Consider the following 20,962-nt stretch of genomic DNA (forward strand, 5'->3'; position numbering starts at 1 on the left):
AATCGTGTACCGTGAGAGTCTATATACAGTGTATATGGGCTGTAGGTGTAGGTGTGTGTGTGTGTGTGTGTGTGTGTGTGTGTGTTGGAGGTGTATGTGTCTGCATAAGAGAGTTATACGTGTATATGCACGTGTGTGAGGGTTTGTATTTATGACTGTAATTGGCGATCGTGTAAACCTACCTGTGCTATACCATAATTATTATAATACGAGCATTTGAGGGATCCACTTCGTCATCAAATATTTTCATATATACCACACGTGCATATGGACAAATTTCACTGGCACACTCGACACTACCGACTGTACTGAGGATTCTCCGAATATTAACTAATTTAATGAAAAAGGCTAATGAATTCTGTTTCAGCATTACGTATTTACACCGTCACCGTTTTATGTTTGTCAATTTATTCTCTCATATGATATCCATTCTCCTTTCTTCCTTCACCATGTCACCTCATCCTTGCCGCTCGGTGTCTTGTGTGATGAATCGCGAGAGCAAAGTATTTTTTCACGTCAGCAACTGAGAAATTGTAACCATTAGAATTATGTGCAAAAAACGGTTATCGAGTTAAGACAATATTGTTTACGAGCACTTAACATCAAGTGCTTCTTATATTCTAACACGCGTCCATCAATTACAATATTATACCCATTGTACAAACAAATCATACCTCCGGAAAATATTCACGAGGGGGGGAAGGTATAAGATTTTCCTAGGCATATTTTACCCCCCCCCCCCGGTACAATATTCCTACGTTCTAAAAATACAGCACAAATACAATTATTTTTTTAAGCGATCTGTTTTTAATGTAAAGCCAATGGTGTAGGTACAAACGTTATTTTATTAATATATAAAATAAATTAATAAAATAAAAATTAAAATATTTTTTTTTTTAACAGGTCATATGCAATTTTAGATTTCAGTACCACAGTTTTGCTAATTTTCTATTTTATGATTTTCTGGTAACTGGCGTAATAAACATATAAAAAGTTCGTTGTAGTCAATAACGCCTTACAATTCATTTCCAAAAATATATATTCAATTTAAAAATTCAAGTTCCTCATAATTTGGAAGGAGTAGTAGATTCTTGGAATTTGATCTAGTTTCGTATAAAACGTCATGAAGAGGTACATGATAGTCTTTTATAAACTCAAGTGCTGGCAAATAAGACCACTATTGAGTCTCGCGAGCACCTGGCATTACTTTAATTGAAAGTTGACGATTTTCTTGGATTTTTTTAAGCAACCGGCGCATATTTGAATTATAATGAAATTTAGCTCGAATTTTGGTCACTTTATTTATAACGTAATTTACTGGTTTCAATTTTAGAGCAGCTGAAATACCATTATTCAAAGTATGCCCAAAACAGCTAACATGAAATAAATCCAAGAGTTGTACTGCTTTAATCATGTTAGTGCCATTATCAGTTATAATACCTGAACATTTTGAAAGTGAAATTTATTAATCTTCGAGAATACAAAGTACCATTTCCTTTACATTATTTGTTGTATGTTCTATGTTCAAGCTGGAACAACTTAGGCAAAATGTTTTTAACTCCCAGTTTTCATTAATTCCATGAGCATTAATTACAATATAAGGGTGTAATGTATTTGAAGTCCAACAATCAAACGTTAAGGCTATATACTGTATAGTCTGAAGTTAATTTGCTATTCGCATTTTCACATCAGCATAAATAGCAGGGATTTTAGTATCAGTAAATACTTGTCTACTAGGAACTGCATAACCAGAACACAACACAGTCATCATGTGCTTAAAACCTTCTTTTGACACTACATTGTATGGCTGCATGTCAGTAGCAATCCAATAAGCAATACCATTTGTGTACCTTGTTGATGTATTTTTATCACATTTCTTAAATTCGTTTCCCAGTTTACTCTGATGGAGTAGTAGTGATTTATTCCTAGAACATAAACATCTATTATAAATTATTTATTTAAGAATAAGGCACTTTTAAAATGTATTCATAATGTCCTTTTAAAAAAAGTGTGATGTGAGTGAGTGAGTTAGATTACTTTTATAATTATTTTAAACCATTAAAAGCAGTAAAAACCCATATAGGTAGTAAATTAGAATATGTACTAAATGTTTTTTTTTTAAATATATTTATAAGTAGGTACTCATCATTAACTAAAATATAATTTATATAACTTAAGGGGACTGGAGCAACCTATTTTTTCAAACATTTAGCTCAATAAGCGAAAAAAAATTAAGCATACATCCAGTAGCTCGATTTAAATTTCGAAAACTAAATTTAATTTGTACTTCTCTTTTTTAAGATTACTAGGAAGTGCATTCTTATATTTTTCATTTCATTGCTATCTACAACTAAGTCAAATAAGTTTATTTTGAGAAAAATATGAACTTACTATGTATCATATTTTATTGACTAAAAATAAAGTCGTAAATCTATTTCCGAGCAATCCTAGCAAATAGACTAACAAATAAAATCATTTTTTTGAAATTATTTAAATTCAAAAAAACTATTAATCTTACGTGGTTTTTGAAGAAACATCGTTATATTCTATGAGTGCATCTTCATCACTGTTGTTATGTTCTCCAGTAACATTGAACATGTTAGAATCATTGATTTGTAAAACTTCATCAACTTCAGTAGAAGATTCGTCTTCGTATCTATAATTATATTATAATAAACACACAATGCCGTTAATTTCTTATTTTCCTGCAGTATTCTGACCAGATTACTTTTTAATATTTTTATTTCTATTAAGTAAAGCATGTTTTAGTTTTATTTTAACTCTAAAACTTTTAATAACGTCATATATATTAAAAAATGATCCGGTCAACATACAGGAAAATAGGAAGACGCGCGAGACAGAAAAACAAATGTTGGTGTGGTGGTCTCCTACTATATTATTTATGTAATAAGCCATTGAGGTAATAAGTGTTAAAATTATAAAACATTACGCTGTTACCTTTTTTTGTCTAATGCTTTTTGGTGGCAAAACTCCAAATAAAGCTTTAGATGTCGAACTCTTAAGTTACTTGTGTTTCCACCTTTCGCTTCACAATCGCGTAGACATTTATTGCATTAACTAGTACTTTTAGCAGTTTTATTTAAAAAGTTCCAAATTGGAGATTGTTTACCCATTGTTTTATCTAAATCTAAACACTTTTGAATCCAAATACGAATATTGATAAAATATTTTCTGCCGTAACACTACACAAACGTAAGAAATCATTTGAGAATTGAGATTATTAAGCATTAAATATAAATTTACACGCGACAACGATAAGCACAAAACAATACTGACCCGACGGTCCGACCCATATCGATATTTGAGATATATTTATTATTTAGAATAACAGTGTTACTATAATATACAAGGCCCATAGTAATTTCCCACTAGAAATTTTGTACAATTTAAAAATACATTAAAATACTAAATGATCAATTTCAGTGTAATCGATATTTTCGATACTTTGGTAATTCAATATTATCGATATTATCGGTATATCGTTTTTAAAAAATAGACGGTACACCAGTATATCGACCTCAAATCGATTTACCGGTATTACCGTCATCCTTAGCAACTATTGTGTATTTGATCAAAGATCTTACGCACGAGGTCTTACGTTGCTCTACAGTCTATATGCAGCATAAGCGGACATAGGCTTAGCCCCCACCAAATATTTTAATAGCTCCTCTAAAATCGAAATTTTGTTAGAAATATTATTCGTTGTTTTCTTAATTATATGTTCGTTTTTTTGAAAATCGTAAAATAAGAAATAATAAAAAACTATTTACAATAGCATTAACAATACTAATTAGTTCAGCTACTTGCAACAGAAGTTTCAGTGCAATGAAAAAAATAAGAACTTTCCTAAGGACTTCGTTTGTTCAAGATAGGTTCAGCGATCTTTTAATACTATATATTGAAAAATATAAAAAGCTATGATATTTTGAATATCTTTGCTGATTTAAATAGATATTAGTCATTAGTCATTAAAATAAAATATTAATTATTTTTAAATATACGTTATTTAGTGTTTTTTTTTTTTTTTTTAATACAATTTAGAAACATCTATATTTTAAACAGTAATAAGTTTTACTTGTGCATGGAAAGGGGGTTTAGAAGCGAAACCCCTGCGGGTTATTTTACATTGAATTATTATAGCTCCCCCAAAACTTTAACCAGATGTCTGTCTATGATATGCAGTTTACAGTTAACATTTTTTTTTTCAATTTAATAAAAATGGACGTTATGAAAAGCGAAAGGAATAAAATGTTGAAAGTACTTGATGGTTTCAAATTTCGTTTTCACAGAATACTAAAAAATTATATTCAGCATTGATGTTGCACAATTAAATCGTGTAAGTGTTTTTTTGAAATTTAATATTAATAATATTTGTATAGATAATTTTAAAGATCACACAAATCATTTGAAAATTTCGGAACAAATAATAAATCGACAGAAACTTAACAACAGTTTAAAAGAAAAGCCGTTTATGACATGTTTACCAGGCCATCTAAAATTATTCATTCTGAATTAAAAAAATGCTGATGTCGAATTTTTAACTGCTCAAGACGTAAACTTGATTAAACGTAATTATTACTTATAAATAAAAAATATTTGGGTAGGTTATAAAAATTATAATCCTGACCACAATTTACGTATGTATAAAATATACCCATGCCGTAATTTAGGTATGTACAAAATATGCCCGGACCGCAATATACATAAAAAAATTTTAAATGGGCCGCAATTTACAGCAACCCAATAAAATAACGTTTATACCTACACCAATATCTCTAAAACATTAAAAAACAGATCACTTAAAAAAATAACTGTATTTGTGCTGTTTTTAGAACGTAAGAATATTGTACCAGGTGGGGGGTAAAAATATCCTAGAAAAATTATACCCCATCGAGGTATAATATTTCTAATAAATTATTACAGGAAGGTAAAATTATCCTTATTATATTCTTATCGGGAGGTAAAACTTTCCTAGGATAATCGTACCTACCGAAGGGGTTATAATTAACCTAGGATAATCTTACCGGAGGTAACGATAACCTAGGATAATTGTACCGAGGGTAAAATATGTCTAAGAAAATCTTACCCCCCTCCCGATAATATTTTCCGGGGTATAATTTGACTGGAACACCATCATTTATCTTTCGTTTTAGTACGCTTCCATTTTTGATCTCATCTCTTTCTCGTTTTAGATGTAATTTTAATTGCAAAAAATAATCGATAATAATCAATAAAGCGTAATTTATGGACATTTGGGCATCATGCATACGTTTCGTGCGTTCCGTGCATCGTACAAACAGTTAATATTTGGCAAACATAGAGACGTTCTACTTTTTTTCACGTTAATGTCTCAGTAAGGTGTACAAATGTTGTATAGTACGTGAAATTACCCGTAGTATAATAAGCACGAGTACAAATTATGCGAAACGGGTCATCCGCAATACATTAATTCAATGAATCTACATTTTTAACAGAGTTATGGTGAGACTTACAAATGATTTGCAGGAAAAAAAATTGCAGTATAGGCAATTATTCTATAAAATCATTTAAATAAATGACTGCGTCTAAACTTGTCCCCCGGATACTTAACGATCTTGAAGTGAAAATAAACGGAAGTATTTGCGTCTAGTTCCCCGTTAGTACAAATAAATAAAAGATCTACATTTCTTGATACACTTATATATTTTATTTCGCTTAAATAACCGAAACCGATTTATAAGGATTTATCTCAATGGCGATCGAAAGTTGCAAAACTTATTAATTAGGACAAGCCATCCTTCAAATTTTTCCTTAGTTTCGCTATCTCTCAGTTTTAAGTGCCATAAATAATTCGTCCACTTATACATATATCTCTCTAAAAAGTACATTGCATGGTTGCTTTTTATTTATCCTACCTAAAAAACCATATTGCTCATATATCAGATAATTTAAGTAATAATTTCACATTTTTTTTGCTATCTATCAACTTTTATTATTATTATTATTATTTTTTTTTTTGTAATCATCCGTGTTTACAATATGATTATAATACATACACAATGTAAAAAGTAATACATTTAGGATATAAACTCGACGGTTAAATTCATGTAATGAAGTATCAAATTCCTATTCGTTTGCGTAAGACCGTAAGTACGAGTATATCATAATTGTAATGCTCGTTATTGTATTATTACAACACTATTAACAATCGATAAGAAAAATAAGTATCGTCCACAAATATTTTCATACTTTAAAAATATAAAAGATAACAATGATAGTATTTCATAACACATTGGATGAAGATGTTAAACATATTATTTTCATCAATATATGTACGACGATCGGTATATAATTTATAAACTATCACGGCGTTCCTCTGTAAAATAGTGAATACGTTTAAAACGAATTCGTCTTGTTCAAGAGTAATAAATATTATAACAGTACTTATCACTCACTTTATTTAACGCTAAATATTTTATAAAATATTTAAATTAAAATTGGTGGCTGCAACACGTGGCAGATTTGGATTGATTGGATGGTGGTTTCAGAAGAGTTGCTTCTTCGCTCGCTTGCATCACACGGATAGGTGAACATATGAGTATGTTTAACAATTCCCCAATCTACATCGAACGTCGTCACTATATGATTGATGAAAAATCATACATAGATGCCTACGAATAAATAATTGTTATGGTTATGACGGTCTTACACGAATACAGAATACAATTGCACAATAAGGATTATAGAAGAGTTATCATAGTACCAGTAAATCATTATTACCCCCTCCCTTTCTTATCTATTTTATTTTTTTTTTTACTCGACTTGTACCCATCGTACCCTCCTTAAATAAAATCGTGTTCTTTTACTTTTTAAGCAAAACCGAATCCCAGTCTGAGTGCTGTAAAAACGTCGAAGTGGTACCCAGCATCTGGATTAATACGCAGTGCTTCGTATTTTTAAAAATCATTGTTTTTCAATTTAACTAAATGTAATAACTTCATGCAAAAAATTGCTTTAGGTGATTCTTTGCCCGTGGAAATTATTTACAGAATGTAAACTACAATTGTTGAGACAACATTTACAGTTGATATTTTTATATGAAGGTGCGATAAACTGATTTGATGACAAATTTAATGGTTTTATTTATGTAATTAGAATAGCAAGATAATCTATTTATTTCTTTATGGCTTAAACGCTATCTTAAACATGATGTGAAACCTTCTAAAGTAGCTGTATCTGATACATTCTTCATCATTGATGTCTAGGATAGTGCAAGCTTTTCTGCAACATAATTCCTTTGAAAAGTATTTGGAAGTATGTTTTTTTTTTTTAATTAACATCAATATAATAGCTGAAATATCAAAATGTTTCTTCACGAAATGATATCTATAATTTTTTTAATTTAGTAACTCAATGGCTACTCTCAAAAAAGCTAAACACTTCAGTATCAAAGAATTATGTTCTTATTATCTTGTATAAAAATACAAACTATTAGTATGAGTGAAGCAAAATAAATTTTAGAGGCCATGATTATTGTTGTATTCAGTTAATTTAATATTATAACTATTGGCACTAATTAATTCACGCCATGTCATAAGTCTAAAAAATGTTAGAGAGAAAAAATAAGAGAAAGTAAAATGATAATCAATATCTTGTTCAATGAAAAAAATATCGAACAAACAAACACATTTGATATTGGTCTTTATAAAAAGGAAATTTATGAATTTAAGTGTATAAGATAAATCAAGGAATGAGCAAAGTCAATAGAAAATAGATTATTTAATTGTAAATATAAAAATTAATTGTTTAAAGGTATTGGTCACAATGCACAATTTTAAATAAAACTTGAAATATACATAATCAATGCAATGCAACTCTTTACTTGCTGTTCGTCAATCATGGTTTTATTGTTTTTACTATAGGGATCCATTTGTTTTTAGTTCCAAAGTTGATAGTAATTTTAATCAGTCAAAAAATAGACTTTTAAAAAAAAAAAGTAATGCCACTAAGCGTGAACAGTTTTTTATAAAAAAATAATTTCTTATTATAGAGTTGATAATTTATTGCATCAAGGAATATCGCAAAAGCAGAATGATATACATAAAATCTCTCAAAATCAAGTAACTTTCAATTTAGCAAATAATTTGCATATCGCTGAAAATTTAAATTTTAGTATTCAAAACAACTCTATGACTATTACTCTTAATGAAGAAAACCCTGGTATCAATTTGAGATTTAATAATAAACCAATAATCACTATACAATTGAATTCCAGTTTTAATAATATTAATCATGACTTTAATATCAAATGTAATTCTGAAATTTAATGCCATTGTTAATACATTGACACTTTTATCTCTATCTCATAGTTCTAACCACCACAATGTTTATTCAAATAGCTTAGTGCTTGATGAACATGAAATTTTGTGTGCTAATAGAGACGCACCAACTGATATGCATCGATGTCAGCTAAGTAAAAAAGTATTACATTTTATTGGCTGCTACATATCAAAGAGAAGATACTAGATAAAATCATATACGATTGGAATGTAACAGTACAAATACATCAATAGAAAATAAAACAACAGAAAAGTGGAAAGGGCAAGAAACACCAAAAGTTTCCCAACTAAAAAAAAATGATCAGCTAATGCATATCTCAATAAACAGCCAACATTTAACATGTAATTTTCAATAAAAAGAGGCTTTTTAAATCAATTATACATCTGAAGAATAAGAGTTCAATTTGTCATTAATCCATTTTAATACCGGGTACAGGCAAATTCTATTATCTTATCTAAAGTCGTCTACAGATATCGGTCGATCGAGAAGGTCGTGTATAAAGTGTGTTCTCTTATCTCTTTCATACACTGTAATCATATTATTTTGTTAATCACATATTTCATACCTATAGTTTATCATGGACGAGAGAAAATGTAACGAAATCATAGCTTCAATAAAAGGTTTAAAATCTCAGCAAAGTAAAATTATTTCTCCCTTGAATAATCAAAGTGATAAATTTAATAAATTACACAATATATTTGAAGAATTGTTTTAAACGGTTTCTACTCTATCAGAAGATAATAAAGTTTTAAAAGGAAAAGTTGAAGCTCTCGAAGAAAAAAATAATACACTATCTAACTCAACCACTCCGGAACAAAACATTATTTCCGAATTAATAGACAGACAAATGCGAGCAAATAATATTATAGTCTTCAATTTACCCGAGAGTAATAATTCTGATCAACCTCAATCATCCAACAAGACTCAAATTAATGATATTTTTAATAAAATATTAAATACAAATGTATCCGTACTTTTGTGTTCACGTATGGGTAAAGTTACCACTAATTTTAAGTTATTATTATTATTATTATTATTATTATTGTTATTAAAATTATTGTTATATATAATTCATTTACTGTTAATACGTGTACAATATATTTTATATACATTATATGAAAAAAAAAAAAAAACTGTAATTGGAATTTATTTCCGTAATAAAGAAATAAAGAAAAAAAAAATTCAACTGAAAAACTAAGACCTTTAAAAGTTATTCTACACAGTTCATCGGAGGTTCTCAACATTTAACGATTACAGGTAAATTTATAGACTTCATCTGAATGAAGCAACATTCGCTGTGCTTCGGGCCAGACAATAAAACAACGTGAATATACGACATCTCTTCGAAATGAACTAACGTCGTAAGAATAACAAATTCGTTGCTATGATGACGCAGTTCTTCTTCAAACGGATGTGAAAACATATCGATGTTATTACCAATAAATCGTTTGCTAAATTAAATTTTATTAAACGTATGTGTAGAGATTTTCATGACGATATCGCTCTTAAATTGTTATATTTTTCATTAGTGCGTTCTCACATAGAGTATGCATGCTTAGTATGGAGATATAACACAAATCAATCACAATGTCTCTTGCAAATCTAAAATAATTTTTTGCAATTTTTATGTTACCAATGCAATATACGTAGAACTCCTCATTTAAGCTACGATATTGCACGTAATTTTTTCACAATAATGCCTCTGGATAAAAGATTTAAATAACTAGTACCTGTTCAAGTTTCTACTTAAATTATTAAATAATCTTAATGACTGTCCAGGAATTAATAGATCGTTTAAATTTTAAAATTAATTTTCCTAATTCAAGAAATAAAACCATATTTTACTTACCCAGTATTTCAAAAAACTTTACCTTTCTTTATCACCTTCTTATATTTTGATGTCAGCCGCGAATAGCACAAATAATATAGATTTTTTTCACGCAGCACTCTTATATTTAAATAAATTATTTTAATGTATTCCTAATAATTTCTATATTACATTAATTATTGATTGTCTTTTACTTATATTATATTATTATTTTCTTTTTTTGTTTTTATATACAGTTTATTATACAAGTACTATGTACCTACCATCATATTTATAATTATATGTCATAGCTTTTATTCTTTTCAATGTAAATTGAAATTTTTTCCGTTATAAATAAATTATTATTACTATTATTAACATTAAGTTCAATAAAATTAAATTTTATCAATTTCAATATGCTAAACTGCTGACAAGCAAAGGTAATATGATATTTGATGTTATGAATATTTTATTGATATAATGTGTTAAGTAAAACAGTTTAATTTATTTTAAACATTATTCCTCTGTACAGTTTACATGTTTACAAAGAAACGGCATTGTTGTTTTTATTAAATAACTTTGAGAATAATATACAAGTTTTGGTCGGAGTATTCAAATGGTTGGATGTAATTTGAATCATAAAAAAAATGTAACAGAGAAGTTGTTATTTTCCGTGTGTTGCGTGTACGCAACGTGTGAGTTTACACTTTACACGTAAAGATAATACAGTAAATTACCCGGAAAACAAATCGAACGCATTCAGGTAATGAACATCAATAGTGTGTAAAAACGTATACTATTGAATGAAATTAGGAAATCCAACGTTTAACGGTACACCATTATAGTTGACAAAGCATCTGTGCGTTAACCACGATTAGCGATTTTCTATTTTAATGCAATACGTGTATCTTAATAACCGGAATCGTACGCCTGTGTTGTATTTGCGTACAGTACGATATATTTAACTTTAAACTTTTACCAACTTTCATTCATGGTTTAAACTAAATCAAAAGTGTTTACAGCCGTAGTTAACTAGTTGTAAATAAAAATAAAAAAATAACAGCTGTGAATCATTTCACTCTAAATTTAATTTCATGTTTTATTCAAGCCAATCCAATATTTTTCAATTTATCGAAGTCTTAACAATTTTCAATATGATATTTATATTAAAATTATAATAACTAGAATAGTATCAAAGACAAAGTGAGAAAAAAATTATGTATTAGTCAAAAATTAATGAAAATGGACAAATTTGTAGATGTTGATTCATACAAAGAGTATCATATACATTCTCGGCAAATATGTAATTATTTTTATATTTTATTTATATTAATTTAAAATATGACAATATGAAATTTTATTTCAATTTTTTTTTTCAAAAAATATATTCTAGTGTGAAATTTCTACGTATATATGTTACGGTGAATGATGTAAACGTGGTAAAAGACGTCATTCCCCGGTAAATGACATCATTTACCTAAAAATTGGTAAACGTTGTAAATGCAGACATTCTCCGGTTATTGTCGTCAATCACCAGTTTAATTGGAGAATGATGTTTAATACTTTTATAAACAAAAATCTCAACTAGCAATAACGTCGATAACCCGAATAATAACGTGAGATAATCTTTTAGTTTATTAGTTAGTATCGACGGGTATATTATAGCGAGTTGTATTTGCTACGAATGTGTGTTTTATAATATTATTTGTAAAAATTTGTGACAGAAATGACAGAATATGGGGTGTTGAAACACAAATATACACGAGCACAAATTTCTCTATGTAAAGAAAAATTTCTAGAGCTAGATGAAGCCATGAAAAAAATTAAAGACAGGGAAATAACATTAAGAGAAGCAGCAGGACATGGAATAGCTGGTCATCAAGGATTTAATCGATGCAACTGCAAAACTGGTTGTGGTACTAAAAAATGTGATTGCAATGCAGTGGAAATATTGTGCAGTTCAACATTTCATAGTAACCAAAATTGTACAAATAAATAATTTGTAATATGCGCGTATTTTATTATTTTATTATTTTTTTATTTTAACAATAAATCATTATTATAAATAGTACCTATAGTAAAAAAATCAGTGTATTATTTGAGATTTATCATCATTTACCACCAGTTTTGGTAAATGACATCAATGACCGGTGAAAAATGTACATTTGAATTTAAAATCTGGTTTTTTACATCATTTACCTACATAATCGAATCATTTTGGTGAAAGACGTCATTTACCGGATAATAACGACATTCACCAATATTCATCTTTTACCGTAACATATATATGTATAATAGTGTAATGGACAAATTTCATGATTTTAATTCATACTTTTATTGATGTTATTGTATTTTGCTAATACTTACTTCTATCATTATTTTTATTATTTTTATTACTGATATTATATTGACATACTATTATTATTATTATAAATTAATGATACGGAATAATTTTTATTCTTGTTTGAAATGTTATATTCATAATATGTGTGTAGTTTTGTAATTAAAAAATGTATCAATTTGTATAGATCTAATCTGTACACTTTATTTTTCTGGACATGATTCATGTAACCCAAAATAATCCACCGAACACAACTCCGTATTTGGGGTACAACTCGTTGCAACCTTTATAGAAAATTTACTGCGCATATATATAAATATTTGTATAGATATGTTAAGATTTATGGCCGCAGCCGATCAGATTAGACTAGATTTGACAGTTACCAGTGTGATATCAAAATATACCAAAAATAGTAGTGAATGTTGCCGAACTAGCCTTCGTCGTATGTACTGTACTTGTGGAAATTTACAATTAGTGTTTGGTGAATTTTGATCGAACTTGAAACGCGATGTCTGCTATAAGATATTTTCAATAATATTAAAATGTAAGATGTTTCGATTGTCATAATATTGTTTCGAAATTTGTTTTTTTTTTTTTTAAAAAAAATCACTGAGATATATGCTCAGTTATTATTATCGTTATCGCTGGAGTACAATTTCGATATTTCAAAATCCGATTTTTTAACATAAAACTGCTGGGTATATCTTCGTATACGTTGACACTTATACAAACTGTAGATCAACGATGTTTAAATGTGTTATTTTTAATATTGATTTAAATTAAGCATATCATTGTCAATCATAAAAATGGGAAATATAAAAGATATTTTTTATGAATAGATTTTATGATTTGATTCACCACTTACAACAAAAAAAAAAAAAAAAAAAAAAGGAAAATAATGGTTTCTATTTAAGTACAGAAAAGTATCAATAATATTCACCTATACATAATATTTTTTCATTTTCGAGATAAGTTTAACGCTGACAAGCGTAAAATATTGTGTACACTTTTTTCGCATAAAATTCAGTTTTACTGATTTTCGACTTCAAAGACAATATGTTGTTTGACGAAAAGTTGAACGTTACACGAAACTTGATTTGTTTTATACTTATCTAAGTACAAATAAATCAGGTAAAAAACCTCAAACCACCGATGAAATTAATGGCCTGTTTGATGAAGTATTACAAGCAAAATCTAATAAGTTACTTATTAAAACTATCGTTTAATTACTAACATTTTTTAATAAATAATTTTGAACAAATCTTAAATTTAATTAATACATTTTAAATATTTAGAAATAAGAAAACTCGAGATGAATATTATTTATTAGAAGAATTTGACGTTCTTCACATAGCTGAAAAGCATTTCTTATATGCTCTATTAAAAAAAAAAAAAAAAACAGAAATGACGAGAAAATTAAGTTAACACACTCTAAAATATAAAAATACAAAATTATACATTAAATAAATATGCTAAATGTATTGTTACTTGTTACTAGGACTTAAAATTAAAATTATTTTATTATTATATTATGATATTTATTATATAAAAAAATGTGGTGTTAATTAAAATAATTGTATTTTTTTTAATTTAAGGTGTGGCTTGTTGTTATAAACAATTTTTATTAAACCATTAACTGTCTAATAAATTTAATATAGTCTTTAAATTCATTAAATAATGTATTATGATTATATTATATTATGTATTGTGTATTCTTGGAATGAAATTTAAGTATATTTAAAAAAATTGAATAGGTAGCAAATTTCTTTAAACAAGTAAAGTTTACCGTTTTACTATTCGGACATCCAAACGACAGAACAAGTCCCGTCGTCCAGTGGTTTAGGTATCCGTTTCATATTTACGCGAAGTGGAAAAATAGCTGTTGCGTTTTGCAAAAGCGATCCAAACGTAGTCCATTTCGTGAAACGGACAACAACGCATACTATCGTGGACCGCAGTGGAGTAAATTGTTTAGGAAGGGTTAGCAAAAATAATCGTTTTATTTTTTTTTTTTCGTTTCACAGATAAATAACTGCTATAAATATATATTATTTTATACAATTTTTTTTATCAATTTACTGTTTATTTTTACATTACAGTAAATTAGTAGCTATAGGAATATAAAACAGCATGGTTAACAAAACTTTTCAAACATATATCAATATAATTAATTAATTATTATAATATTTGTATAGTTGTATATTTTAAGTTCAAAACGTAACAATGAAACTACGAATATATTACACGTCATCAATAATATCACAATTTTCTTCTTTTTATTTTTTTGGTCCTGGGGGGGTTAACCCCCACCCATGTGTGTACGCCACCGCTTAGCCGCCTATGAATATTATAATACCACGTACCTACACGTATTGTATATTATATTAACAACCACCGGAAACTTGTATATCGTACTAATGCAATATCATATAAACGTGTACGCTCGTGCGTGTGTATATAATATTTGAAACGCGTGAACGGACGAAAAGGTTTTATGCATTTTTCGCGTACTATGTATATTTTTTATGTGCGTATATTTTTTTTTCTCATACGCAGCGCACTTTTTTTTTTTCCCGTCCGTACATAATTTAAAACTGCGGGTCAGGTCGTTACTGTTGTTACACGCGTTCAACCACGTACTACGTTCATTGTATACGCCGCGCCGTACAACAGTCCGTCCACGTGGTTTTCCACCGGTTCACTAATATTTCATGTATATCGTTCGAAACCAGGGCCGGTCTCGACTCTTTTGGCGCCCAGTGCAAGAATTGTTTTGGTGCCCCTCCCTCTTAAACGACCAGAACATTTAACTTAAACAGACAGAATTCGGGGACCTGCAGATGACGATCAAAGAATGATCAAAAATATTCGAAATAATTTTTCAAACTACCATACTAGTCACATGTTTATAAATCATACGAAGAAAATCAGCCACTACTTGTGTGTTGATATAATAATAAATAACATTAATGATAAAATTAATTTATATTAAATCGCGTTGAGAAAATTATTATTCTTTCTGCGTCGCCCACGTTTCATCAAATATATTTCTAATTTTAACGTCTCTTACGCGTCGATCGTATCTAAAGCCGGTCTTGTTTGAAACGATAGTCTTTTGAGCGTAGATGTATAACGGATGTAGACGCCCGTGGTTTTCACAGATTAAAAAAAAAAACCGTTCGTTTGTAAAAAAAAAACCCCGTTCATTTAGAAGATGAAACGAGAGAAAATACGTTTTTCGGTTTACCATTGAAATGTTGATACGTCAACGACGAGCTGATCGCCATGATGTTAATGGTATGCGCAAAGTCTCGCGTTTCGAGAGAACGTAAACGTATCGAATCGATTCGAAATCCATAACACGGCGCGATGTTGAAATAATAGTTTCCAGTACTTTCAGTCCCGTTCAATTGGTTCGTTAATACAGATTCAGAAATCGACTCGCATGCTAAACGCGAATACGATTCTAATATGTGATTACGCGAGACGTGTACGAAAGTTTATTACGTTGCAAATATACAAAGGACACCGTATTTTTCTCTCGGTGGCGCAGAATACATTATATGCGCAGCGGTAACGAGACCTGTGAGAGGAGGAATAAAAAAACAATGAATCAGTTGCGCTCGCGCTTAATTATCCAAATTATTTAAACAGTCTGAACGGGTGTCGTGGACGCGCTATTACTATACAGTAGGTAATTTATCAACCGATGCGAGTGTGTGTGCGCATATATGTGTGTGTGTGTATTTATACACTGCAAAGTACGGTACGCAAATACGTTTGATATCTTTTATGGTTTTCATGCATAAATAATAATATTAATACTATTTTTTTTTTTTATTTGCCTGCGCATAACGTTATAACACCCCCGCGAAGTTACAATGTAAAACACCTTCGAAACGTACGCGATTCCGGCCCGGGACGGGATCAAACGGTAATACGTTTGAAACACTCGGGGCGCTGCCCGAGAGAGAGAAGTTATGTTGGTTCTGTGGTGTTAGTTTTCAAATATTCAACACAGGAAGAGTTTGCACTTTGCAAACGTCGTAACCATGCTTGGCTGAACGGGTGTTGTAACAGTCTTTCGCAGTGGCGCTGAACTTTATATTGATGTCGGGTCGAGGCCAAAAATTATCGGAAAATTTAGAATTGGACCGAAGTTTGGCTGCCAAACCATACGAAATTTTCATTGACAAAATTAATGCCTTACTTCAAACATTTTTTGATAAAAACCAATAATGCTCCACCTCCTCCCACTATCGAGGCTGATGTTCAGGTATTGTGGCGCCCTTATTAAATATCTTTCACCCCATTACATTTTTAGGATTTCTGCACCACTAGTCTTTTACAATAATTATAATTCAGTGGTCCCCTTCTTGATGGGATTGCGGTGAACAGTACTTGACATATTTGCCTATTGAACTCAAGACAAGCTGTCCTACCGATTTACACGCGTACGCCGATGGACGGAAGATAATTCGGTCCATTATATTCACCACACAGCGGTCATTCGACAAAGTTAGACATTTTATGAATTGATATAATTGAATTCATAGATAATTAATCTTGTTTGTCAGAGCCATCTTGTGAAGGCTTGGGGAAAATCAATACGGATACTTCATCGCAATAATTTACGAATATGGTAAAAAAAAACCACAAGTGTGCGAAATGTTGGTGAATATAGTTTTCCAAACCTCGACCAATCAAGTTTATTTAGAGGCATTCATACAATTAATTCAATTTTTAATAACTTCTCAGTAATGTATTACCAGTTATCGCATTTAATTAAATGTATTCCTAGATAATTTATAAACATATATAGACAATAAGAAATGGAAAGTTGTCGCGTTGGTACTTACGATGACAAATTTTTACTTAATTTTGGATAAATTTTTGTCGTTGTCTATTCTCCGGCAATAACCGTGTTAAATTATAGTTGTACTATTTAGAAAATAGAATAACTGAAAATATAACCTGTATAATAACGTTTTAATATAAATTTAAGTTAATTTTATTAAATTTATTAATATTTCATAAAGAAAAATAGTCTAGAAATCTTTAATTGCTAACGGTGAGTAATTCTAATAAATCTGGACTTCAAAGAGGCCTACATAGAGTCCAGATTTTTTTTTAATTTAAAAATTGAATTTTCCTAGACTGGGACCTTGTGAAAAAATAGTCCCGTTGCGTCATCTTGCAGCGGCCCTGCCTACTGTGAATATAGTATGAAAAAGTACGTATTTTAAATAAAATTGGTCTTTACAATCCGAAAATTAAATTATTTCATTACATAAATACATCTACGTGAATCTAAATGTTACTATTAAGCTGAAATATGAATAAATATTTTAAATTTAGTTAAATGTTGAGAACACAAGTTTTTTTTTTAAGTATATCTATTTTTGTTTTAGAGCCTCATGCCTTATCGACTCGTTCGACTCAAACAATTTAATCTCGTAGTAAGCGAATACAGTAGTATTATGGATGCGTATAATTGTAAGGCGAAAAAAGCAAACACTCGTAGGTCATACGACGAAAGATATTACGATTACGCATACATAATTATATATTAATGACCATTTGTCAGAGTACTATCTTCAAATGAATGCCACAAACGAATCCTGTTCAACGCGGTGTTCGCAATAGAGTGATTTCGATATCTTTACAACATTTTATGGTGCCGCAAAAGAACTTCGTTTCGATAACAATTTTGATAACATTCTTCCGCAAATAACTGTTCATATATATGTATATGTATCACATTACAAGATGAGTTATGGGATGGAGTAGAGAGAAAGGGGAGAGAGTTATAAACACCGACACGGAACCGCAAAGGATAGTAATAATAATAATGATATTATATAAAAAAATCCGAATAAAACGTTACGATAAATTAAATTTATCGTTACGATAAATGTTATGTACAAACTCCGTTGCATATCGGTGTGCAATGTGTTGTAGTTGTTCGGAAATATACGAGTATATAACGAGTATATATATATTACTGTGTGATTTCGTGTGTAGGAAACCGAAACAAAAACAATCTTACTCTCCGGATGACCGTTTCTGCCGCGGCTGCGTATCGTTCCCGAAGATTTATTACACTCTAAACCGTCGCCCCCAACGCCCTAGATCGAATGACCCAAAGTCTAAACTTTGTTGCATCCAAGCGCGTAAGTCATAAATACGAGTATATAACGTATCCATTTCGCATGACTAACACTGTTTAAACGATATCCCATGTACATACATACATGTGAGTACACGATGTATTCAAGAAGTCACCGTTATTTACCAACACGGTTATAGATATGATCGAAATAGCATACCACTGATGGAGGGAGGGGTTAAAAAAAATTAAGCCACAAATCGAATCGAATAAAACGTGAGATATTTTTTACATGACTGAACCTATCTACGTCGGTTAACATTAACTTAACCTAACTTAAACTAACCAAATCACGGTCGAGATGCTAAATATTCGATTATATTTGAAACTGATAACTCGAAAAGTTAATTCATTTTTAAAAACAATGGTCATTCTTGATGTAAAGAAGGATCACTGATAAGGATAGTACAGAAAAAATGTATCAAAAGGCAAACGACCGCTTGAAAGGCTGAAGTCACGGAAAGAAGAAGAAGAAGAACTCGAAAAGAATCGATCCTCACCGATCACGATAAAAGTAAAAACATGTCCATACAACACGTGGAATTTAACTGCGACAAATCTTATCTGCTTTGGTCTTGGTAACGTGGTATCACGAATGGTACTTAAATTGATTGTAAAAGATTGAAAATAAAGATTAGGTTTTCAAATTTTACGTAATTTTTAAATGTGTTTTACTTGGTCTATATTGCATTATTTGTTGAAAACTTATCGTCCGTTTTCCTGCAAATTATTACCGATCGAAAACACGACCGTTATATAGTACACTTGCAAATAATTATTATAATTTTTTTTATTCCGATAAACGTTTTGTGTTGTTTCATTAGCGTCCCACACCTGCTCTCCGAAGCGGCCGCGTGCGTGCTGTAGGTATTATAAAATACAAATATTATTTCTGAATAACAATAATAATCATATGGAAGTCTGTATATGTACGTGATGGAGTGCTTCACGTAACAGCTATATTATATGCATCGCATCTCTCGCGATGTAATAATAATAGTGTATGATTAGGGTTCGGAAGTTATAGGAGCCAAAAAAAGGCAAAATGTGCACAAAAAAATGATGAAATATGCATGAAAAAATGTGAAATTTGCAAAAAAAAAAAAAAAAAAAAGTACTCATTTATTAAAAGTTTTTTTTATTAAATAAATCTATATTTTAAAAAAATGTATTATTGAAAACTAAAATATGGTGCATAACCGGTTGGCATTTGAGATTTTATAGAAAAAATAGTTAAAAAATATATTTTCATTATTTGACAAATACGAAATAAATATATATTGTACAATACCTGTTAAATTTTTGCATTTAACCACCAATATTTTCGTTAAATCCATAGTAGAAAGTAAAAATAACAATAACTAACCACGACAAATGATATTGATTTTTATATGGTGCACGTTTTCCGCATTATGTTGAGCATTGTGTTATGTAACATTATTAAAATAAATTAGTTAAAAATGAAAAAAAATTTTTTTTAGAAACTATTGAAATACCGCACATATATATTCTATTGTTAAAAAGGGAAATTTGAAAGGTCGATATTTCAAAACCGCACACATTTGGTTAACAATTCCTTTCTCTCTGCACACTTTGCATGTACAGTTCACGTTGCCGGTTTCGTATAAGTCCCACACATAATCTTTTTTTATCCTGGACCTGCTTGGGGTGATGTTACATCTGAGTGATGTGCAAATCGGGGGATATTTTCGTTTTTAACTGTCCGAGCAAGCGAGTGACCTCGCTCGGTCTCGAGGTGCACTTATGTTATTTTAGATAAATGTATACGTAATTGATATATATATATATATATAAATTTGTGTGGTATTGATCGGTTTAATTTGGTGAAAACATTTGGGATTAAGATATAAAAGTGTGCGGTTATGAATGACACCCGCTGTAACGAGTGCCATGTGTTATTTGCTGTCGTCGAAAGGGCTCGTATGTTTTTATCGAGCCACGTCGTTTTCGCGTGCGACGATAAACGTATTATAATGCACGCGAGTTGTACCGACGCACGCACGTTTACGTTTCGGTGCGTGGAAGAGTTTTACCGTCGTGATGTGCTATCGTCGTCGGTTAAACAGCAATGGAAATCGTGATTTAACGGTGCAACTATACCCGATACGCCCATGATAAACAAACGAAACAGCGGTTTTTCTTTCCATCTCGAGCGCGGTGGTGAAAAAATATACCACCACCGAGGTCCACGCTTGCACGCGAATCGATTAAGAATAAATGTGGCTGACATACAACCGCCACTGACTAAGATCAACGGTCCTGTCGTAAAATGGGTAAAACGATA

General features: G+C 30.1%; 1 protein-coding gene across 1 annotated transcript; it reads left to right on the forward strand.

Annotated features, from left to right (window-relative positions):
• The first annotated feature begins 11,779 nt into the window (after positions 1-11,779).
• Positions 11,780-12,146, forward strand: LOC112685855. The gene has a single exon (XM_025557880.1). The coding sequence runs from the start codon at positions 11,874-11,876 to the stop codon at positions 12,144-12,146; it is 273 nt and encodes a 90-aa protein (XP_025413665.1). The 5' UTR covers positions 11,780-11,873.
• Positions 12,147-20,962: the final 8,816 nt, after the last annotated feature.

This window comes from Sipha flava, unplaced genomic scaffold (genome assembly GCF_003268045.1).
Source record: "Sipha flava isolate LNK unplaced genomic scaffold, YSA_version1 293_pilon_pilon, whole genome shotgun sequence".
In the NCBI taxonomy this organism is placed as follows: Eukaryota; Metazoa; Arthropoda; class Insecta; order Hemiptera; family Aphididae; genus Sipha; species Sipha flava.